Source organism: Oncorhynchus keta, chromosome 10 (assembly GCF_023373465.1).
Source record: "Oncorhynchus keta strain PuntledgeMale-10-30-2019 chromosome 10, Oket_V2, whole genome shotgun sequence".
Taxonomy (NCBI): domain Eukaryota; kingdom Metazoa; phylum Chordata; class Actinopteri; order Salmoniformes; family Salmonidae; genus Oncorhynchus; species Oncorhynchus keta.
In genome coordinates, this window is record NC_068430.1 from 58270040 (window position 1) to 58294071 (window position 24032).

The following is a 24032-nucleotide window of genomic DNA, read 5'->3' on the forward strand; positions in this document are numbered from 1 at the left end:
TTAGAAAAGCACAAACATACAATTTTCATCACAAATAAATAGGTGAAAGGTGTGTGAGTGAAAGGTAGCCCCCCGAATACAAACATTCACACCACACACCTGGTGAGAGTTGCCCTTCGCTGTTTCCTGTGCAGTAGTTGGGGTCACTTATTCCACCATTTGGACGTCAGTGACATCCTCCCCAGGTTGCATTTACCCCTTTCAGCACATCGGCACAGGCCAGGATGAGACATCCCAAAACAACAGGAACATTAGTGGGTTGTGGCTGCTGTGACAGCGTGACACCGACAACCGCACAGTACCCATTGGTGTGACACCAGGGCCAAGGACATGATGCCACACACTGCTGCTGAACATACAGTACTGGTACTGCCTGGTCACAATCTTCAGCTGCCAACTGTGCCAGGGTCAAGAGAACACTCAGACGAAACTATCTTGTGTAAACACGTTAGCGATTCAAAGCCTTCAATAGTTCCATAATGTGAAATGCAAACAATGTCTCTGAAGCCTGTCGGACAGATCTAATGCTTACCTCTGGAGTAAAATAAGGGTTCAGGTCAGAGCCATTAGTGAGCTTAGTGAAACGGATTCTATCTATGCAACCTAGACACAATATAGTGAATGACAGTGACAACTTTTCAAGTCGTGCATTCCAGACTGCATATGCTTCGATCAGTTGGAGAGAAACTGCAGCAGCAGCCTCTGTGGCATCTAGCTACTGCTCTGGAATTGAATGAAGTCCGTGTAATGCTATATGCAGCACATACACACAGGTAGACCCCCTTACCTGGAATATCAAACACACTGACATCGTGGAAGGACCACTTGAGAAGGTATGTAGAATGTGTAAAAACACACCCTCACATTGATTGATGAACTCCAACCTCCCCTCCCATGCACCCTACCACTGTACCACCCTGGTTGTCAAACTAAAGTTAAAGGACTTGGTAAACGTTGCAGGCGACCACCGACTGACTGATCTGCAAATCACCTTGCATCCTATTCAATATTATTTGTAGATCAGTCAGTCAGTCATCATTTATTGAAAATGCACCATGTCAGCTGCAATGTCAAACAAGCCCAATCACTTCCCTAACAGCGCATTTCACATTATGGCTTGACACTGCAGGAGTCATCTGTGCCCAGAATCCAAGCAGTCATGTCCAGAGCCTTCTGTTTACATAGAGACATACAGTATTAGAAGGCTCTGCTGATGTTCAGCTAGATTTGACCACTATCAATACCTCTTCCATTGAGCTGAGTTAACTGAGGATACAAGTAGCAATTTATCAGACAAAAGCGTATAAAACAGGCATACATGGGCCCATATGGCATAAATGATTAGATTTGAAACTCCCACCCCTTACCCAATTAAAACCCATCTTGCTGTCTCCGGGGAGCTCAGCGCCTGTCTTCAGAACGGGGATTAACTCAAGGAAATGAGACTGCAGGGGACCAGTGTGTGGGAGAGTGGCCAATGGGGGCTGTGAAATCCAATTAACGTCCCCCTGTGAGGTAGGCTAGAGCGGTGTGTGTCTGTGGACATGGTAATTCAATAGAATGTGCCTTGGTGAACATGAACATGCTCTGGCCCAATGTTGATCTTTCAGGGAAAGGTCTGGAAGTGTATACCCGTTAGATAAGGTGAGCTTCCTACACTTCAATACAACTGGCAGATAATGGCTCATAATACAATCATCTGTCTAACATCTGGAAAGGTCCCTTAGAGCAATGCTCTCATTGGTTGGCCAGAACAATGGTGTTGTTGGACACGAGTTTACCTGGTCTCATAGCATTTCACATTATTCTGTACTTAAATCCAAACTTATATGTTATGAATTCTAGCTAGGTGGCAAACATTAGCTAGGCTAGGAGTTAGGTTAAAGGATTAAGGGTTACGTTTAGGGGAAGGGTTAGCTAACATGCTAAGAAGATGCAAAGTAGTTGAAAAGTTGCTAATTAGCTAAAATTCTAAAGTTGTCCATGAGATTTGAACTCGCAACCATTGGGTTGCTAGTCGTTTGCCCTAGACGCCCACCCATCTACCCCTACTTTCATTTTTGCCTTAAGTAACCATCTGTCTTATGCAACCATACCAAATGTAACATATCCTGGATTTAAGTTTACAATGTTACGTCTAGTCTATAAGATCAGGCTGGCAGAGATAAGGGATGGGGGGGGTCTCCTTTTCTTTTGGGGTCACTAGGGGAAATGCTTGAGCCAATCACTACTACTGGAGGTTAAAGGGCAAATATCAAAGTTTCTGCAGAATCAAATTACTTATAAACTGGGTAGCTTGGGTCCTGGATGCTGATTGGCTTAAAGGTGTGATGCAAAACAACTTATTGACTGTTCCAATTATGTTGGTAACCGGTTAATAATAGCAATAAGGCACCTCTGGGATTTGTGGTACATGGCAAATATACCACGACTAAGGGCTGTATCCAGGGACTCCAAAACTGCGTCTGGATGCTCCGTATGGAGGGTGTGAAGCAACTGTGGAGCTTCCGAAGGTCAAATCTAGTTTCGTACCGCATCATCCTGAGCCTCACAAATGTAACAATGCGGAGGGCTGCGTTTCACTCCACATTGGCATGATTGGTTGACTGAAGGACAGTATGTCCTGTATAAACACAAACTCACTTCCTTGACAACAGCTCTGTGAAGCATGAACACCCTGACTTCTGCAGAGGCCCGCATCGCAGTAAACAGACTCCAGGATGACCATAAATTGGCTTTTATACAAGTCAGGGGCAGAGGACACAGAAGTTCCATAGTTGAAATTAGTGAAACATGGGTTTGGCTGTGTTTACACTGGCAGCTCAATTCTAATCTTTTGCCCAATTATTGGCAAAATAGCTGATCTGAACGGTAAAAAAATAAAATAAAAAAAGATCAGAATTGGACTGCCTGTGTAAACGCGGTCTTTGTGTAATGGTGCATGGAAGAAATAAAAAGGGACAGACATTTTGAGTTGTGATTTTTTTTAAACAAAGCCATTGTATAACAGATAATAAATTAACAATTAAATGTTTCGCCCAAAGCAGCGAAGGAACAGGACTTTCCCAGAGTCTCAAGTCAATGCTTGGACCCATATTTAAAAAGCGGCTCGGCGTAGGCTTGACTATAATTTCAAAGGGTTAACACTGATCCTAGATCAGCACCGACTCAGACGATTCATGATTAGGATTGACCTCTACAGCCAGTCAATTAAACATCACATTAAAATCAGCTCCGATCATGTCACACCTTATTCCCAGCTAACACACCAGACTCCAATAATCAACTAATTATGATCTTCAGTTTAGAATGTTTAAATCAGCAGTGTTTGGTAACGATGGGGGGAAAAATGCGACACCCCACTTGCCCCCCCGAGGACTAGACGTAAAATGTCCATTAAAATGTTCCTATACCGGACCTCAGGATTTTGCCCTAATGGGTTAAGCCTGACATTACCCCATCCAAAGTAGTTAAAAAATTCCAGGAACTTCCAATAAATTCCCTGGTTTTCGAGAAGTCCTGGTTGGGGGGGGGATTATGGATTCTGGGAATCTTCCAACAGGGATTTCTGGAAAACCAGGAAATGTATTGCTGGAATGTTGCAACTCTACTTTGGATGCTCTGAAGACTGAACAGGTAAAGGAAAATCTCACCCCTTAATACCTGTTCCCCTCGCTGCTCCGTACAGATGGCAAATTCCCTCTAGGCCAGGGGTTTAAAGATATCGGACCTCGGCCTATTCTGAAAGACACTACTCTACTTAACAGCCCATGGGTCAATTGGCCTCTTACATTCTCCTTACAAAGTACAGTGGATCATCCTACCAGAGCACACTAATGCGAGACAGGCAGACAAGGAGACACATTGTCACATTTCATATCCACTAATACACACACACACACACACAGGACCTGCATTGTATATATTGAATAGGATGGGGGTAACGCGAGCAGAATGATGTCTTCATCATCATCCATCTTCTCTGACATCACTGATGGGACTCCGTGAGTGACCACTCACTACTGTGTGTAGCGCGACTGCACACGGGCCACACCTTACAGAGCCGCATGTCATGCAGTCTCAACACGCGTTGAGCAACAGCACATCTGTCCTCACAGGTCAGGGCACCCCGGCAAAACATCATCACGGGGAGACCATGGCGAATTAGAGGAGGGTAGGTGGAGGGCTTCAGGGTAAAGTATAGGTGGAGGGAGAAACAAAGGGACCGAGTTGACAGTGGCTAGTCTGAGTCTGGTCTCAGAACATGGAACCAGGCTTCCTCAAACCTCACAGAGAACGACCGGGAAATCCACATGGATGCAGGGGTGATCCAGCTTTACGGTTCCCTAGAAGGGAAAGGAGACGGAAAACACAAAACTAAGCACATGATCATTCATTATATACCTAGTCCGTAACATTCAGAGATGTGATCAGGATATTGCCATATTGAATACACTGGTTTGGGGGCGGGACAATTTAAATCATGTATATTAGATGACATCAGAAAAGAATGGAATTCATGTTTAACCCATAACAGTCTGAGCTGGGAGAGGGGGTTCTACTAAGCTATATGTAATTATTTAAATAAGGTCATACCAAGGATCACTTAGCTATTTGATTTTGAATTTTAAGACCCTTTGAAGTATCAAAAATATATAAAACCAAAATGTTTTTTTGCCTTACATGCTATTAGCACAAACACATTGAATAACATTCACTAGATGGAACAAATATCTAAAGCAAGTTCTTTTTTTTTTTTTAAGTACATTATGTTACCCCTTGTTTTTGGAACAGTCTCCATATACATTTCCATTCATTTAATGGAACTGGTACCGGGGGACCTTCAGACAAGACTTTGGGCATCTTAGAGTCTCACCTTTCCACAGAGATCATATTAGTGTGCAGGCCAAACCGTTTGGACACTACAGATGATTGTGAGAACTGAGAAAACTGATTTTCATGTCTCATGGTCTGACAAACACTGCTCTAGCGTTGTCACCTCTCACGGCTGATGCGGAAGTGTGACATCTGCAGATTGAGGCTCATCCAATGCAACAAATCAAATATCCATAGCTTAAGACTGACATATGGGGAATAAAATTAAAATAAATGCTCATTACTTTTCCGTACGGACACGGACATCCACTCTAAGGGGTTAACTACAATCTTAAAAATCTAATACCGGGGGGGGGGATTCATGAGTGCAAACCATAGCAAGCAGTTTCTATTGGACAAATTCAGGTAGGACCCCCCCCATTTCCTCCTCTTCGTTTTCTAGTAAATATACCCCTGAATTTCATATTCTGACAGTTTGAGAGAAGGGCCTGTTACCTGAGGTATGAGGTTTTTCTGGATCTTCTTCAGTTTGGCCCTCTTACGGCCATTCTTCATCACAACTGTCTCCTCGTAGAACTCGTGGGCCAGGTCTCCATCCTCGTCAAAGTACAGGGAGCTGAAGGCAGATAAAGGTTAATGCTGGGTGGGGTCCAGAGAAATAAGAGCATGACGAATGTCTACCCAGTACAGATGTTGCATGGTTAAACCCCTCCCCTCGCTCACTGCCACACTGAGATAGAAAGGGATGTCAAACATGTGCCACTTTAATAATGGAAATTGATGTAAAAAATGTATCACTAGCCACTTTTAACAATGCCACTTAATATAATGTTTACATACCCTACATTACTCATCTCATATGTATATGTATATACTGTACTCTATATCTACTGCATCTTTATGTAATACATATATCACTAGTAGAGGTCGACCGATTATGATTTTTCAACGCCGGTACCGATTATTGGAGGACCCAAAAAGCAGATACCGATTAAACGGACAATTTATTTTATTTTATTTGTAATAATGACAATTATTACAACAATACTGAATGAACACTTATTTTAACTTAATATAATAAATCAATAAAATCAATATATCCTCAAATAAATAATGAAACACATTTAATTTGGTTTAAATAATGCAAAAACAAAGTGTTGGAGAAGAAAGTAAAAGTCCATTATTTGCCATGTAAGAAAGCTAACGTTTAAGTTCCTTGCTCAGAACATATGAAAGCTGGTGGTTCCTTTTAACATGAGTCTTCAATATTTCCAGGTAAGAAGTTTTAGGTTGTAGTTATTATAGAACTATTTCTCTCTATACCATTTGTATTTCATTAACCTTTGACTATTGGATGTTCTTATAGGCACTTTAGTATTGCCAGTGTAACAGTATAGCTTCTGTCCCTCTTCTCGCTCCTCCCTGGGTTCGAACCAGGAACACAACGACAACAGCCACCCTCGAAGCAGCTTTACCCATGCAGAGCAAGGGAAACAACCACTCCAAGGATCAGAGCGAGCGAGTGACGTTTGAAATGCTATTACATTTACATTTAAGTCATTTAGCAGACGCTCTTATCCAGAGCGACTTACAAATTGGCCCACGATAACCAGCCATTTCACTTCGGTTACACCAGCCTCATCTCGGGAGTTGATATGCTTGAAATCATAAACAGCGCAATGCTTGACGCACGAGCTGCTGGCAAAACGCACAAAAGTGCTGTTTGAATGAATGTCTACACACCTGCTTCTGCCTACCACCGCTCAGTCAGATACTTAGATAGTAATATATATAATCTGACTGAGCATACAAGTATCTATCTGGCATGACACGCCAGATAGTAATATCATCAACCATGTGTAGTTAACTAGTGATTATGATTGATTGATTGTTTATAAGATACGTTTAATGCTAGCTCGCAACTTACCTTGGCTACCTTGGCTTACTGCATTCGCGTAACAGGCAGTCTCCTTGTGGAGTGCAACAAGAGGCAGGTCATTGCGTTGGGACTAGTTAACTGTAAGATTGCAAGATTGGATCCCCCGAGCTGACAATGTCCCTAATTAATCGGCCATTCCGATTAATCGGTCCTCTAATCACTAGCCACTTTAAACTATGCCACTTTGTTTACATACACTACATTACTCATCTCATATGTATATACTGTACTCGATACCATCTACTGCATCTTGCCTATGCCCTTCTGTACCATCACTCATTCATAAATCTTTATGTACATATTCTTTATCCCTTTACACTTGTGTGTGTATACGGTAGTAGTTGTGGAATTGTTAGGTTAGATTACTCGTTGGTTGTGACTGCATTGTCGGAACTAGAAGCACAAGCATTTCGCTACACTCGCATTAACATCTGCTAACCATATGTATGTGACAAATAAAATTTGATTTGATGTGTTGATCTACGTACGCCCCGAGACACAGACTTAGAGCTACTGACATTGTGAGGGGAAGTTTCTAGAAAGATACACTATAGAAAGGGTACACTATTTTGTAAGTGAACAATATTGGCTTCAGTTTAAAGTTGAATTAGGACATCCACATTTAGCTAAATACTGAGATGTGGCTGGTGTTCTGATGAGTAGCATGTGCTGTATGTTATGATGACATAGCTACTTGTGATGCTATATTTACCTCCATCTGGTAAACACGAAGGGCGTCCCATTTCGGAAACTTCGGAGTCTTGCCAGCGACTGTTCGTCGACTCCCTCTTTGGTTGGATCACCATCACCTGAACCTGCAAAAGGCCAATAACCTTTGGTTTTGGAGCCACTCCCGCCCATCTTCAACTGTTGGACATTATTTTCTTGGCCGGACTGCACCCAGGAGAGATGTAGCGAGTTGATGCTCGATGTAGGTGTTGACAGGTCTTGAGACAGGGATGTTATTTATAAAGTAGAAGACAGTAGGTAGCTACAATTTAAAGGAATTACAGAGAAAGTGAGTTAGCAGCCGTTGATGAATGGTGACATGTTTCTCTGGCAGCTGCTGTTTGAACTAAAAATCATATTAGCCAGATAACATGGAATCTTATGTTGGCGTCACCTGCTAACCACATGCATACGTTAGTTCTCTGTACAAAAGCAGAGCTAGCTAGTTAGGACTTGAGGCTGGCATTAGCTTTCAAAACCAATTAGCTAGCTAGAAATGCTAGTTAACGTTATCGGTTAGCGACCTGTTTACAGCAGTAGCGTTTCATATCTGAGACAGGTTGAAGTCTTTAGTTGGTTGGCAGAACATACCATCGTGTGTGATATGGTAGCTGAGGGCCTTTTAGAATATCAGATGGCTAACGTTAGCTAGCTACAAAACGCAATACGTGCTGTCAAGGTAACATTAACCAGCTAGCTAACGTTAAACGTCTCCCTTTGATTTAGGTTGCATGCTTGCAAACATATTCACTGTCGACATACCGAGTAATTTCAGCTTGATGTCAATTAGTTGTATTTTATAACTTCCTTAGACGACGAATGTCTTCGAAGCACAGGTAGCCAACGTTAGCTCTCAGAAACTGCTAGTCACCGTTTTTAGCCTCTCACTCACTTCCATCATATGGAGGGCATGTACTTACGTCACTTCCAGTCTATTAACAAAATAAAAAAAAATACAGAATGGAAGGTTAGAGAAGGTTCTTTATGATGAGGAAAGAGTGAGCAGATAAGAAAAATAATAGCCTACTCTAAAGTGGGCGATGTAAGACATGACAACAACACTGATAACAAAATAAAGATTCAATGACATGTAGTTCATGTGTTATATTTTTTATTAGACGTGGAAGTATGAACACATTACAACAGATTCTGTTCCCTAGATATTTCATTCCCATAGTAAAACATGCATTACAGGCTAATTAAAAGTTCAGTTACATCTTTATTTACCCAATCCTTCCCACAACAACTGAGCAGCAACATACAATGTTTTTTCACAAACAGTGAAAAACTCCAGTTCTCCAGTTAAGCAGTGTCCAGACCAGGATATCTCCTAGGTGTCCAGTCAATGACAGTATCGTCTGTCCTCATTCCTCAGATAACTTCCTCCTGTCCTTCACAGTAGCCTACTGGTTTGCACTAAATACCTCTACTCTCTCTCCTAACTTGCACTGCTATTACCTTGTCTGTCTCAAAGACGTGTTCATGATTGATCTCTGACTTCCGGTGTCGCCCCCTACCTAACCCCCTATTGGCCCTAGTTGCCCTTCAAAGCTGCAGGGGTTGCTGTGCTCTATCTGCTACAGCAGGGTCAGCCCAAAAGACATTTGAACTTTGAACTCAAGAGTGACATTGTGTGCCATGCTCCTGGTGGCCGCTGGTCAACAGTGTGTATGCCTCTCTACCATGATGTCACCCATCATGCCATCACATCAGCCGGGGGTGGTGATGCTGGCCATGGCCTCCTTCATCCTATCCCTGGCCAGAGCGTAGCGCTTGACTATCTGCCGGACGTGCTCCTCTTCCTCACGCTGAAGGATCCGCAGGAAATTACGCAGCTCAGGAAAGCTGAATGCATCCCACTGTGGGAGAGAGCGAGAGCAACTCAAATAGTAAAGTTCCATAATCACTGTCAACACTTTTCAATGCACATCATTTCAGTATTGAGCATACAAGAGCCTTAATGTGTGTATGTGTCTGTGTGTGTGTGCATGTGTGCGCGTGTTTTAGAGGTGTGTACTCACATTGACCTCCCCCGTCTCATTCTCTTTCAACACCAGACTGAGGACTTTCTCATTGGGTCCGGCACACAGACGCAGGTGGAGCGGCCTCTCGTCATCAGACAGCTTACGAAGGTATACTAGAAAAGTAAAAGAAAGAAAGAGACAAAGGAGAGAGAGAGAGATGGGAGGAGAGAGAGAAAGATGGGAGGAGAGAGAGAGAGAGATGGGAGGGGAGAGATGGGAGGGGAGAGAGTGATGGGAGGGGAGACAGAGGGAGGGGAGAGAGAGATAGGAGGGGAGAGATAGGGATGGGAGGGGAGAGAGATATGGGAGGGGAGAGAGAGAGATGGGAGGGTAGAGAGAGATGGGAGGGGAGAGAGATAGGAGGGGAGAAAGATGGGAGGGGAGAGAGATGGGAGGGGAGGGGAGAGATATGGGAGGGGAAAGAGAGAGATGGGAGGGTAGAGAGAGAGAGATGAGAGGGGAGAGAGAGATAGGAGGGGAGAAAGAGATAGGAGGGGAGGAATATGGGGAGGAATATGGGAAGGGAGAGAGAGAGAGATGGGAGGGGAGAGAGAGAGAGATGGGAGGGGAGAGAGTGACACTGACACTTTATTACATTGTGTTTGGTATCATATTAAGTGGAATGATTTGAGCATGTTCATGACAGTGCATTTAGGTTACATTGCTTGCGGACACTCACTCTGGTTTTCACGTTCGCTGCGCTCAAACAGAGCAAACTTGGCAGGGTTGTCCACCACGGTGAACTTGTTGAGCAGGGCCTCTATGACCTCACGTGCCCGCGTCTGGGAGCTTATGTGCAGGTGTTTGGCCGTGTCTTTGGGGAGGTAGAAAGATGTCCGGTGCTTAAGCCCCCCCTCCTGTTGTCCCTCTTCCTGTGGTGAAGACGCCTTCCGAGGGGGTGGGAGTGACACGGGCCGAGTCAGCTTAAAAAGGACCCTGATGAAGCCAGTGTAGGATCCGTCTCGGTTCTGAAAGAGTGACAGGAACATAGTGTCCTTAGACGGATTGTCAATGGACATGTCAATACAATGTGAACATAACGTGCCTCGGGAACTGAAATATTAACTTACAGATTACCACATACGTACACAGGAAACAGGACATTATTTACAGCAACTCATCTACAGAATGAGGTTAACTGGGGCTTCGACACAGGTGTGTGTGTGCATGCAATTACAATCCCTTACCAGCACCATGTAGAGATTGCTGTTGATCTGCGCATTATATTCCTTCACCTTCTGCTGGATGTCACCGACAGACAGCACTTGTTTCCCCCAGTCAATAGGTTCAATCTTAAATAGAGGAGGAAGATGAGTATCAAAACCAATCTCCCATGACCTATAGTCTAGAATCAAAATCCTAAACTCACTGACTATCCAACCACAAGGTGTCAGCAGAGAGACTACTTGTTTTTCGACCCCTGTATCACAAACCTGCTTCATCATCTCCCAAATAGTTTTTAATGAAACAAGTTATTGGTTTAGCCATGTGGTAAGTCAACGTGGACTATGTGCCTTCTGTGTACAGTAGCTAGTGCGTGGTACTGTATTACAATAGTACAGTAGCTAGTGCGTGGTACTGTATTACAATAGTACAGTAGCCTTTGTCCTCTGGCATAACGTTTTCACAAAACACAACCTCTCTTTCTGTACAGTAATCAGCAAAGTTCACTCCCTTGGGTTTAAAGCCAGATACATCAAGCAGGAAGCTGTGTCCAGACTTGCTCTCTCAACCCCCCTCCCTACCAAGCACAACTAGCAAGAACATCAGGAAACTCCGCCTTCCACAAGAGCAGAGGAGAGGAAGTCAGTGAGGACACAGACACACACACACACACAAAGGTTAAATATAGGCTTTGGTGGTATATATCTGCCAGTTCCAACCACCATATTAAGAATTTCCACAGAGCAGCACAATATCTCTTTGTACCAATTTTCCAGTGTGTCATGCAAAAACGAAATAATTCCCATCTGGAAAAACAGCCATTTACAAATGGGACAGTGTGAAGCTTTGTAAGCACCCCATTTGCACATACATGCATATTACCTGACAAAACTCTGCAGAGTAACAGAGTTTCTGTGTATGTGTTACTTTCTTGTATCAAATGACAATAGTTTGACAACATATGTAATAGCCCAGTAGATAGCCATAGGGTAAATTTGAGACTGTTGTAGGCTAGTGGCCATGACATTATGCAAATGAGCTGAAAACTGTACCGTTTGAAACTATTGTAGGTAATTTATTTCAGTGGTAGCCTATTACTCAGCGCGGAATGAATATGAATATGTTACATGTACATATTACCTCAACTACCTCATACCTCTGCACGACTCAGTACCGGTAGTCCTTGTATATAGCCTCTTTATTGTTATTTTATTTTATTACTATTTCCTTCTTATTATTATTATTATTAACTTTTTAACATAATTTTGGGGAAATGGCTCATAAGTAAGCATTTAACGGTATAGTCTACACCTGTTGTATTCGGCGCATGTGATAAATACAATTTGATTTGATAAACTCATGCATTATTCAAATATTTGAAGAGGACAAAACCTATGGGACAAAAGCCTCATCTCCCATCTCCCTATGATTCATTAACGTATGTTAAAGTCACTGTATTACACAAATGAGTCTAGCAATGTACATGTCGAAAATCCTATTAGGCCAGCTCCACTCAGAACTAAAGAAACGACATTACTTTGACAACAGACTATGAAGACTATCAACAACGACATTGCACAAACGTTTAGGTTACATAGTCATTAGAAAATAAAGGCACATCTGTTTTGGGGGATAGTATGTTATCAACTTGATAGACCAGTCTTCTCTGAGGTTTTTTTAATTGCCGCGGACGCCTCACCTTTTTCCGTTTGACTTTGATAAAGAAGGATGTGCGCGCTGTGAAAAACTGCTCCAGCTCGGAGTCCGAGTCATCCTGGCTACAGTATCCGCTGCTGGTCGTGCTGCCCCAAGTCATCTCAAATGATAGGGTCTTTCCCATTGCCTCTTTTAACGCCATATCGCTATATTACAATATTAACATATTTGTGGATCCCTCGCCAATTGTCATCAGTGCTCACAATCATAGCCTAGCTAATTAATGAATTAATCATATCCACCCGAGAAAAACTTTGAACTGGAAAATTGAACCAAACGCTCATCACTACACGTTATAATATTCTACCATTCCCACTACTACTCTACTTGTTCCGTTATGTCAGTCCTTCACGTGATTTCAAATTGATGGGGAGTAAGTACTATGTGGTTCTTGAGTCCCACCCAATGCTCCTGTGAAATTAACAAACTGAATAAGCGTCTGGACCCTCCCCCTATTGCCACCATACGCGCAAGCCCCTCCTTGTTTCCTGTGAAAAATTTAGAAAGTGGAAAGTCCAGCTGTGACAGCAATTGGTCATATGGCCATTGTCCAGACCACACCACAAAAACAACAATAGTCAAACTACAAGAAACACATTGGACTGTTCTGGCTCCTGTGCTGTCAAGAAGAGACTAGCCTATACATCAGCCTAGAAAAATATGTAGCAGAACAGACATGTTGAATAATATATTAAAATGTGTTGACTTTATTATTTGATGCTCTATGCATGTCAGGATAGTTTTTTTTTCTGTGGTTCAAAAGCTGAACAGCTGTTTTATTGTGATGTTGCTAAGCAACATCCTCCTCTCCACCCCTCTCCTAAATTGCTTGATGAGTCTCTGGCTGTCCTGGCAGGCGGTCTCAGGAGGTAGGCAATAAAATCTCTTTCTCCGTGAGCACATGGCACTAAAAAGCAGTAGGCCTAGACAAAACCCCCCTCCCACACACACACACACACACACACACACACACACACACACACACACACACACACACACACACACACACACACACACACACACACACACACACACACACACACACACACACACACACACACACACACACACACACACACACAAGTCACAGGAACGTGTTCTGTTGGATTAGTACAGACCTTGGTTCATCTCTACAGCACACAAACACTACATATTGTACTCTCTTTAACCCCTTCTACTAACCACACACTATATATTATGTTCTGCATGAATTCCCTCTCCTTTGTTGAAATAACATTGACAATGGAAAGGCAACTGACAAACAATAGAGACTCCCTGCAACACCTTGTATCTCTCACTCACCACATCCACGTTAGTGTCTGTCTCTACGGTGTCTTCAGAAACATCTGTTTGGTCGGTAGTGAGGAGTCTACTATCGGTGCTGCAATCCAACTGGATAAACGGTCGACACTGGAAGTGACAGGTGTAACTGCAGTCTTTGGGGGGAGAGAGAAACAGAGACAGAGAAGACAGCGAGGGAGAGAGAAAGAGAGAGAGAGGGAGATGACTGACATGTGAGGACGAGAGGACGGTTGATTGCTTCAACCATTATCATTCACACATTTCGGATCAAGCATTTTGCCTCAAATCGGTTTATTCTGCCAATCGTCATTCATCTTGTGGATGGAAACTAAGGTGTTAAGTTAACTGAATTCACCCTCCCAGCCTTCTCATGGTCGTGTGGCATTGGGGTCAGCAGCAGCACAGTAAATGTAGGTCGTCACTGCCCCCTGCTGTTGATTCTGTCCACCACATCAACCGTGAATGAGGAGTCTCTTCAGCATGTATCAATGTTCTAGGGTCAGTGTTCAAGGGTAGTAAACTACATGAAGTTCAACTAGTAATTTAACTACATTTTGCAGTCGTTTGGTAGTAGTTGAACTCAAATGAAATCTAGGTAGTGTTTTCACTACTTATTTGCCATGTAGCGGTGTAGCTACTTACTGGAACAACAAACAACTTTTTTTTAAACTAAAATAAAATATTGTTGAAGTAGGCAATAATTTCCTTTCTTTTTTTGGCATCAGACGTGCCTGATTCTCACTTGAAACATAACTGTTGTGTTTAACAGGGTAAATGACACATTCTGTTAACATATGACCCTAAAAAGTGAAGTGTTTGTAGTCTATGAAATTTCAGATTTACATGTGATATTTTTCATGAAGTAGTTTGGATGTGGTAAGCTACTTTTTCAAAGTAACTTTAGTTAAGTAAACTCTATTTCTCTAAAGGGTAGATTTAGTGTATGTTAACTTCTTCCATTGTGAAGTAATTGGTAGCTTGTAAAACTCTCCTTTGTAGGGGGCTTCCGAGTGGCGCAGCAGTCTAACTGCTGCATCTCAGTGCTCCTCTAGAGGCATCAGTACAGACCCTGGTTCAATTCCAGGCTGTATCACAACCAGCCGTAATTGGTAATCCCATGGCCCAGCATTGTCTCTGTTAGGGGTAGGCTGTCTTTGTAAATATGAATTTGTTTTTAAATGTCTTAACTAGTTTAAAAAAGGTTAAATAAAATAAAAACAATTTTTCAGAGTAGCAAACCAACACTTTGTAGGGTGAAGTTACCTGTAGACACAGGTTCCCAGTGCTACCTGTAGTTAGTAGCACTGGGAAGCAAGACTAATGAATGAGTGGCTTTGACTATACAGTTTACTGTACTCAGCCCCATAGTACCTACACATATGTATCACATATACATTTGAATGCTGCTGTAGATTCAGAAATGCATGCAGTCCAACGACTCTGAGAATAAACTTTTTCCCATGCTCATGTGGTCCCTAACGCAAAAAAAAACAGCCACCCCCCTACAAAAAAACACATAATTAAAGTAACTTTTGGATTACCAAAACATAATCTGATTACTTTCTGTTACTTTTTGGGGGGATTACTTTCCCTTTAAGAGGCATTAGAAGAAGACAAAAAGTATCTTACTTGTGGTCAGACCTGCTCAGGTGGAACAAGTTTAAACTCACAACTTTTTAAAATGCTAATCGAATGTCATTGAGAAAACAAAAAGGTGTCATGACATATTTTTCACAAACATCCTTTGTGTATTTAAACGATATCTAAGGAGTCATCATCTAGTTTTTCAAAAAAATCTGTAATCTGATTACAATATTTTTGCTGGTAATCAGATTACATGTAACTGATTACATGCCATTTACCCAGGCAAACAGCCGGGCAACGGCTTGTGGCGGCTCACTTCCCATGGTTAGCATGGACTACAAACCACTCAGTCTCGCTGGCATTAATCCATCCACTGGCTGTCGCAGCATCTGTATTTAGAGCTTTGATCATGTCAGATGAGGTGATGTCTATAGTAATCAGTTACTCCCAAACTTTGAAAACACAGACAGTGATCATACACGCGCACACATACAAATACACACACACACACACACACACACACACACACACACACACACACACACACACACACACACACACACACACACACACACACACACACACACACACACACACACACACACACACACACACACACACACACACACACACACACACACACACACACACACACACGCATGGTTGGTACTCACTAGCACAGCTCAGGCTCTGTTTGTAAAGGCCCCAGATGAATTCACCACACAAATCGCACCAGCTGATCTGGGTGTAACTGCAGGGCTGGAAGTCATGTCCCTTTCCAACCTGACCTGTGAACCACGAGGGCCCCTCAACACTCACACTGTCCCCCACCAGCCGGACCACATGGCTGGGCCTCTCCGGAGCTCTCATCTGCCTGGGGGTCAGGGGCGCTGCTGGGGGCAGAGAGGCTGGTGGGTCTGGTGCCAGCTCTATGCGATCATTCAGGCTGAGGTCTTTCAGCTCAATCAGCTCACACTTGGACATGCCATTTACCCAGGAAAACAGCCGGGCGACGGCTTGTGGCGGCTCACTTCCCATGGTTAGCATGGACTACAGCCCACTCAGTCTCGCTGGCATTAATCCATCCACTGGCTGTCGCAGCATCTGTATTTAGAGCTTTGATCATGTCAGATGAGGTGATGTCTATAGTGCAGAGAAAGTGTTGACTGAGGCTATCTGGGTTTAGTCCATCTCCGGTGTGATGTGTAATGTGCCAGAACAGCTGTCCATGGAGTCCTCTTCAGGCTCTGTCATAGACCAAGCCGGTTATCTAAAACAGAGGGAATTTAAAAAAAAAAGGAATCATACAGGAGTTCTATAATAATCACTTAGACTTCATCACATCTCAGCATTATTCTGACTGCAGTCTGTACCAGCTGTTACAGTCATTCCCTTCACCATGCCATCACAGGCCTCATTTGTATCCACCTAAACTAGAGAAACATTTCAATTTTGTTTAACAGTTCAATAGGCAACAAAAGTTGTTGGTAGAATATAGCTGGCTGAAAAAAACAGGAGATTAATATTTCTTGGCCAAAGCTAGAATTAATAAGATTATGTCAAATGTGGGACAAGATGACTAGATTAATCCTGCATGAGAGCGCAGCGGAGAGCATAGCCTTTGACATGACAGAAATATGACGACATTACAGGCCACCTGCGTTCCTGTGACTGTTGGGAAAGAGGCACTCAGCAGGGATTGACACGAGGGAAAAACAATACTTGACTATAGACTGCAGACAAAAAAGCCACTATTCTACTAGGGAATGCATACAATTGAGAGGGTGAATTACAATCCATTGCTATCCCAAGCATGTGCGGCGTGCTCATTTAGGCCAACGGTTCTCAACCAGGGGTACTAGGACCCCTGGGTGTACTTGGCCTATCCCTATGGGATACCTGCGGACACCCATGGAACCACAGCCCTACTGGTAAAATGCACATGAGGGGGTACTTCAGGTAGGGGTACTCCGGTGCAGAGGGAAATTGAGTTGGAAAACACTGATTTAGGCTATAGGTTCTGGATATAGAATAAAGGGATTCCTTCCATCTAAATTGAAATAGATATATCTCAGATAAAAGAGGAGCCCTGACAGAGGATACCCCAAATCCACTGGTACCCTAGCTGTGACCAGGACAAACGTACCTATCTTTTTATTTTTTATTTTAGGAATGCAGTTCATTTCAATATGTTTTCTCCCAACCCAAGTTGTTGTTGAAACTTTTCGTTCCCCCTTCAATGCACCCCTTTTGTGTCTCTTATAGACTAATTCAGTGACACAAATGAGAACAAGAGCTGCACGGATTTACACCTGGCCAACTGGGTCACCACTACGTGCTGCGCAGCGCACCAACTATCCACATTGGTTACAAATTAGTTACACAGACTCGACCATGTTTGCAGCTTTTATAATAATGACTAGACTAAAATATAGCCTCTGTGTATTGATGTTAAATTGTAATTTACCATCGGAGTTGTTATTGAGGTAATCACATCGAAGATTATTAGGCGGCCTACAGTTTCTATGAACTTAATTTAATTAAAACTATCCTATGCATCCCAGAACAGCACTTTTATCGATGACCATGTTAATAACGACCAGTTAACTACCAGTTTCAATCCGACGGCTGAGCTCTCCGCGGGACCGGGTTTACTGACACAGGTTTACTGACACCGCGCGCGACCCAACATGATGCACCACAAAGAGCACATTGGTAAAAATGTATTTTCTACCCAACTAACTCACCTCTCTTCGTGTCCACCTCCTCATTGTTGGTTAGGCATTAATCGTGGGTAGCCTACATTTTGACTAGGGTCCAAGGTTGAGGTCCATCAATTCGTTTTTTTTCTCCCCACAAAACTGCCTGACAGTCACTCTCTTCGATGTTTGCGCATGCACTCTATAGCGGTCAGATTACTGCTGCCTAATCCGGTATTTAACTGTCGTGTTTCATGTCGCTCCTCAATCTTCATGCCATGAGGTTTACCCGGATAGGCTGTTCTCCATCAAACAAAGCAAAATGTTTCTATATGTAGTATTTATATGGACTAAATTCCTAGAAATTATGTTAGTGCTCACATGAAACAAATTGTAAACGCATGCCAGTGGGGAGCTGTCCATTGCTGAAGTTGCTGAAATCGATCCGCAAGGTGTGGGGAGAAAGTGAGATCTAACAGTCCACTTTATAAGATGTGATATTAACTAGGCCTCCTATGTAATTTTGCATTCTACAATATTTAAAAGATCTGCTATTCCAAGACATTTTGTCACCCTAACCCCCCGAAATGTAGCCTGGCCCTAGTCAAATTGGCTGTTTTACGGATTAAATATTCAATGTTTTGGAAATCACCCGAAGAGAAGCCTCGGGTTAGAAATATGGAGCTCTGTTCTCCAAAACCACACAGTGAAGATGAAAGCAGCGATCTTAGTCTACATTGTATGAATATTAAAGTGTAATGTGTTTTTAGTATAGCATTTGCAGACAATATTGAACAAGATGAATGAATGGAGTAATGAACAGCAGGTGAATAGGATAACTGCTCTGCACGGTAGGCCTATAACTATCATGCTCCCTCCTTGTTATGATGAACCCAGTGTGAGTTGATGTTGTCCTTTATCTTCTTCCTTGCTCAGAGAGGAAACCCTGTCTTCATCAAGGGGAAGGAAGGGAGGATCTCTGAGAGGCCCACAGTAGATAACAAACACTGGGCAGTGAGAGTGAGAGAGAGAGAGTCTGGCACTGGGCCATTGGTTACAAGAATGGAAGGAATCCTCTCCTTCTTTCCCATTGGGAAAATATGTTAATTGGTTTTGAATGGCTGATTTGCTATGGTTGCTGCCTGCTGGAGTCCGAAATTAATCCACTCATTTCAAAGCATCACTCTGAGCAGGCTCTTTTCTGACCAGTAATCCAACATTAGTGAACTGAATGCAAAACTAATTTGACAAGAATTATGTTGCATTATTAACACTGGCCCAGTTGGAAGTCCTGAACCGAAACCATTTCATAAATTATAAAATAGTTTATTCCTACATTTGATGGGTTGTATTGTATAAACATACTTTTGTCTCATTCTTGGGAGGGAAAATAGAAGGCAAGAGGAAGTAAAATACACCCTTTATCATGATGTCAAACATTTTGTATCCTTCCTGCCCAATTTGTACACAGTTGAAATAGAAACCAAGAGACAAGTACTGTATAATTAAACAGAGAGAGAGAGAGAGCAAGAGAGAAAGAGAGTGAGAGAGAGAGATGGAGAACATACTATATGACCACATGTGAGTGAAGAGACAATTTAGTCCAGCAGATAAGAATCAAATATACCCGAAATTGTTCCATTTTATGATACAAGTATCAAACCGTTTTATATAATGGCTGCAATTCAGATTTTCTGTTAGAATAAAATAGGGTAAAATCATCAATTACTTTTGATGTTATCTACCCACTAAATAAACCCCACAGATAATATAGACAATCATTTCATTCTGATCATAAAATAGTCTTAAGACCCAGTGGTGTAATGTACTTAAGTAAAAATACCTTCAAGTTAAAAGTTTTGGGTATCTGTACTTTACTATTCATATTTTTGACAACTTGTATTTTTACTCCACTACATTCCTAAAGAAGATAATGTACTTTTTACTCCATACATTTTCCGTGACACCCAAAAGTACTTATTACATGTTGAATGCTTAGCAGAACAGGGAAATTATCAAATTCACGCATTTATCAAGAGAACATCCCTGGTCATCCCTACTGCCTCTGATCTGGCGCACTCACGTAACACAAATGCTTCATTTGTAAATGATGGCTGAGTGTTGCAGTGTGCCCCTGGCTATATGTCATTTTTAAAAACAAGAAAATTGTGCTGTCTGGTTTGCCTAATCTAAGGAATTTGAAATTATTTGTACTTTTACTTTTTTAAACTTAAGTATATTTTAGCAATTACATTTACTTTTGATACTCAAGTATATTTTAAACCAAATACCTTTAGACTCTTACTCAAGTCATATTTTACTGGGTGGGTTTCACTTTTTCTTGAGTCATTTTCTATTAAGTTATATTTAGCTTTACTCAAGCTATGTATATGTCACGTGTTACAACTTCACAGGAGAGGCATTTGAACGTAAAACAATATATTTTTAATATATTTGACAGAAATGTCCTCTGGAACATATGAACTTTCATGTGCCTTAATAACAAACTTGTATGCCATCTGTAAATACAAATAAAATGTTTTAATTATGAGCCTAGTTGGTTTAACAACTGAAAAAGTCTGGAACTTTCCCACTAGCCATTATTGGCTGAGATAATGGATGGGCTGAACATACCGAGAGATGCGTTCGGATTGGTCTGCCATGTATCATGCTTCTGTCTATAACATGAGTTGCTCAGTATGTGTAGATGATCCTTGCTACCGCGGCTTTTTTTGAAAGATATAACGTTAGCCATGGAGAACTGCAAAAGTGTTGCTGCTGCGCTCAACAACATTGCTGCCCTGAATTTAGCAGGCACTATTGACAAAGATCTGTAGGAAAAAGTTGTGATAGAATACGTTCTGCACACTGTCAGTATGAACCAGAGTGACTTGACACAATGGGCCAAACAAGCGTTCATCCATGCATACGGGTAAGAGTCTGCAGTGGAGAAGGTGGAAAGCTTCAAGTTCCTTGGCGTACACATCACTGACAAATTGAAATTGTCCACCCACACAGACAGTGTGGTGAAGAAGGCGCAACAGCGCCTCTTCAATCTCAGGAGGCTGAAGAAATTTGGATTGGCACCTAAAACCCCCACAAACTTTTACAGATGCACAATTTAAAGCATCCTGTCGGGCTGTATCACCTCCTGGTAAGGCAATTCCACCGCCAACAACCGTAGGGCTTTCCAGAGGGTGGTGCGGTCTGCCCAATGCATCACTGGTGGCAAACTACCTGCCCTCCAGGACACTCACAGCACCATCCCTTTACTTGAGGAAGGCTAAAAAGATCATCAAGGACAACAACCACCCAAGCCACTATCTGTTCACCCCGCTATCATCCAGAAGGCGAGGTCAGTACAGGTGCATCAAACAAAGCTGGGACCGAGAGACTGAAAAACAGCTTCTGTCTCAAGGCCATCAGACTGTTAACTAGCCATCACAAGCACCTTATAGAGACTGCTGCTCTATATACATAGACTTGAAATCACTGGCCACTTGAATAATGTGTAACGCAGACGCTGGGAGTCAGGAAGCAAGTACAAGGGGTGAATTTAATAATACAAAAAAACATGGAACAATACAAAACAAGAGTAGCGTCTGGACATAACTAATACTGCCTGCGGAAAGAACCAAAGGGAGTGACAGATATAGGGGAGATAATCATAGAAGTGATGGAGTCCAGGGAGTCTCAGGAGGCGCAAGTGCATGTAACGATGGTGGTAGGTGTGTGTAATAATAAGTAAACTGGCAACAGTGAGCGCCAGAGTGGGGGAGAGGGAATAGATATGACATAATGGAACACTAGTCACTTTAATAATGTTTACATATTTTGCACTACTCATCTCATATGTATATACTGTATTCTCTTCTATTATACTGTATTTTAGTGTATGCCGCACAGACATTGCTAGTCCAAATATTTATATATTCTTAATTCCATCCCTTTACTTTATATTTGTGTGTATTGTGTGTATTGTTGTGAAATTGTTAGATATTACTGCATTGTTGGAGCTAGAAACACAAGCATTTCGCTACACCTGCAATAACATCTGCTAAACATGTGTATGTGACCAATAAAACTTGATTTGATTTGATTTGGTCTAGCTACATTTTCAGATATTATACTTTACGTTTCTAATTTTGACAGGAACTCGTTTTCATTACAAGTTAAAGCGTATTGTTAGCTAGCTAGCAAACATTAGCTTCCTGGCTCTCTAGCTAGCATTACGTGTTTGATATATGTAGTAATACTATTTGTATCTCAGAAACCCATGTGCATTGCTAGTTATAGCCTAATGTTTGCTAGCTAGCTAACATGAAATGTAGTTGGTTAACGTTATTAACAGGCAGACTCATAATACAGCATTTCATGCATGGTGGCTAACTATGACAATATGTTTGTACTGTATGGGTTGGGATTATGGTTAATGTTTTTGCTAGCTATCTAGCTACATGTCTAAACAAAATACTTCACTTCGCCAGATGATTACATGACCCATCAAGTTAGCCAGGTGTGTCTGGGTAAGCATCATCTAATATCTAATAACATCTAATAATGGTTACTATGCAAACATGCAAGTAACCATTTCACTGTACTGTTTATACCTTCTGTATCCTGTGCATTTGACAAATCACCTTGAATGGGTGTTGACAAAGAAGAGCTCTCCAGTAGGTGTACCAAAACATTCAAGGTACATTTTCTCAAAAGTGGGGTTACAAATTAATTAACTTTCAAAACAGAATTACTTTCCCATTGTACCTCAACTCCATTGTATGATATGCCGTTTTATAGCTCTGAGTCTGAACTTGAAAAAAAAAAAACAATTTAGATTGTTGCTACATAAGACCGAATTGAGGTGGTGGGTTACATATTGGACTTGATTTACTTGGCTATATATCCATAAATCATAGGCACATACAGCCCAATGATGGCTTAAAATGTTTGAGGGGGTCTAAAAAACACAATGAAATGGCCCAAAAAAAAAACACGAATCCTTTAAACTTTTAGTAGACAAGTGGTGCAAACGCATGCCAAATTATAGTGTTTCGTTTTGTAAATGTTTTTATTGTTAGTTCCAATAGTTTACGTGTAAACACTCTAAAAAGGTATATGGGTGTTCCCTGTAGTCTACTGACTGCAATGATATATAATGTGATACTCACTCAGTTTCATGAGCATATGCATTTAAACCCTCTTGAGTGATGTAAGTAAATACTATTTTAGTGGATTTCAGAGCATACAATATTAACAAGCTACCTATAGCCTACCTATATTGTTTCCATCTGTGGACATTTATTCTATGGTGGCATCATGAGAAAAGAAAACGCAACCATTCAGTACTATCATGCATACATGTCATAAGAAATTTACATGGTGGTTTTGGTCTTACAGTAATGTTATAGTATGCTATTATGCTCAGGCTGTTATACATAATCATAATGAATCATTTACTAAGTGTCCTTGCGAGACATTGCTTCATCGTTCCTGTGTGCTCCGGCAGCATTATACCCATGATTATACATTGTTTTCCAAAATGACCGCCAACCAGCTCCATAGGGCCATATTGGACAGGATTCACATGGCCATATCTCCATAAATAATTAAAATGTTTGAGGGGGTCTGGAGAACATTTAAAATCGTTTAAATATTTTGTAGAAAAGTGGTTAAAAAGGGCCACAACATTGTTTTCCAAAAATACTTTAGACATGCCCTAGTGTGTGAAATTTGGTGGCTCTATCACAAAGTCTCCAAAAAAGTAATGTAACTGCTGGACTATAGTCAAAAGGACCTCAATATGACCCCTATTAAGGTCTTAAGAGTACTTTATGATCAGAATGATTGTCTATATTATCTGTGGAGTTTATTTAGTGGGTAGAAAACATGAAAGTCATTTTTATATTGTTTAGAATGATTTTACCCTATTTTCTTCTAACAGGAAATTCGGATGGCAGCTGTTTTATGAAAGTGGCCTCCCTGGTTGACTGACAGGCTTCCCAGACTGCCTCCAATCTTTAAAATGTTCCTTAAGTTATC

At 41.7% G+C, this 24032-nt stretch overlaps 2 protein-coding genes across 5 annotated transcripts; both read right to left on the bottom strand.

The window, feature by feature from the left end:
- Positions 1–2721: 2721 nt before the first annotated feature.
- Positions 2722–8425, bottom strand: tusc2b (tumor suppressor 2, mitochondrial calcium regulator b). 3 transcript variants are annotated; one of them, XM_035778763.2, is made up of 4 exons: positions 8267–8425; positions 7488–7766; positions 5332–5452; positions 2722–4346 (listed from the first exon to the last, which is right to left on the bottom strand). In XM_035778763.2, exons 2-4 carry the CDS (start codon positions 7634–7636, stop codon positions 4281–4283), a joined length of 336 nt encoding a protein of 111 aa, XP_035634656.1. In that variant the 5' UTR covers positions 7637–7766; positions 8267–8425; the 3' UTR covers positions 2722–4280. The 3 variants fall into 3 exon arrangements, with proteins under 3 accessions (XP_035634656.1, XP_035634658.1, XP_035634657.1); XM_035778765.2 differs by having other exon boundaries at positions 7488–7722; positions 8267–8414; XM_035778764.1 differs by lacking the exon at positions 8267–8425 and adding an exon at positions 8096–8260.
- Positions 8426–8604: 179 nt separating this feature from the next.
- On the bottom strand, positions 8605–18208 carry rassf1 (Ras association domain family member 1). 2 transcript variants are annotated; one of them, XM_035778766.2, is made up of 7 exons: positions 18042–18208; positions 15969–16564; positions 13711–13844; positions 10716–10820; positions 10208–10496; positions 9526–9641; positions 8605–9363 (listed from the first exon to the last, which is right to left on the bottom strand). In XM_035778766.2, exons 2-7 carry the CDS (start codon positions 16339–16341, stop codon positions 9214–9216), a joined length of 1167 nt encoding a protein of 388 aa, XP_035634659.1. In that variant the 5' UTR covers positions 16342–16564; positions 18042–18208; the 3' UTR covers positions 8605–9213. The 2 variants fall into 2 exon arrangements, with proteins under 2 accessions (XP_035634659.1, XP_035634660.1); XM_035778767.2 differs by lacking the exons at positions 13711–13844; positions 15969–16564; positions 18042–18208 and adding an exon at positions 12392–12864.
- Positions 18209–24032: the final 5824 nt, after the last annotated feature.

Bases quoted from the DNA above. Each gene is read 5' to 3' on its own strand.
- tusc2b (XM_035778763.2), bottom strand. From the start codon at position 7,636: ATGGGCGGGAGTGGCTCCAAAACCAAAGGTTATTGGCCTTTTGCAGGT. The intron at 5,453-7,487 runs GTAAATATAGCA...ATCTGCCTTCAG, and splicing joins TTCGTGTTTACCAGATGGAG to CTCCCTGTACTTTGACGAGG. The intron at 4,347-5,331 runs GTAACAGGCCCT...TTTCCCTTCTAG, and splicing joins AGAAAAACCTCATACCTCAG to GGAACCGTAAAGCTGGATCA.
- rassf1 (XM_035778766.2), bottom strand. From the start codon at position 16,341: ATGCTAACCATGGGAAGTGAGCCGCCACAAGCCGTCGCCCGGCTGTTT. The intron at 10,497-10,715 runs GTAAGGGATTGT...TCACTCTTTCAG, and splicing joins GCAATCTCTACATGGTGCTG to AACCGAGACGGATCCTACAC. The intron at 9,364-9,525 runs GTGAGTACACAC...TCTCTCCCACAG, and splicing joins ATGAGACGGGGGAGGTCAAT to TGGGATGCATTCAGCTTTCC.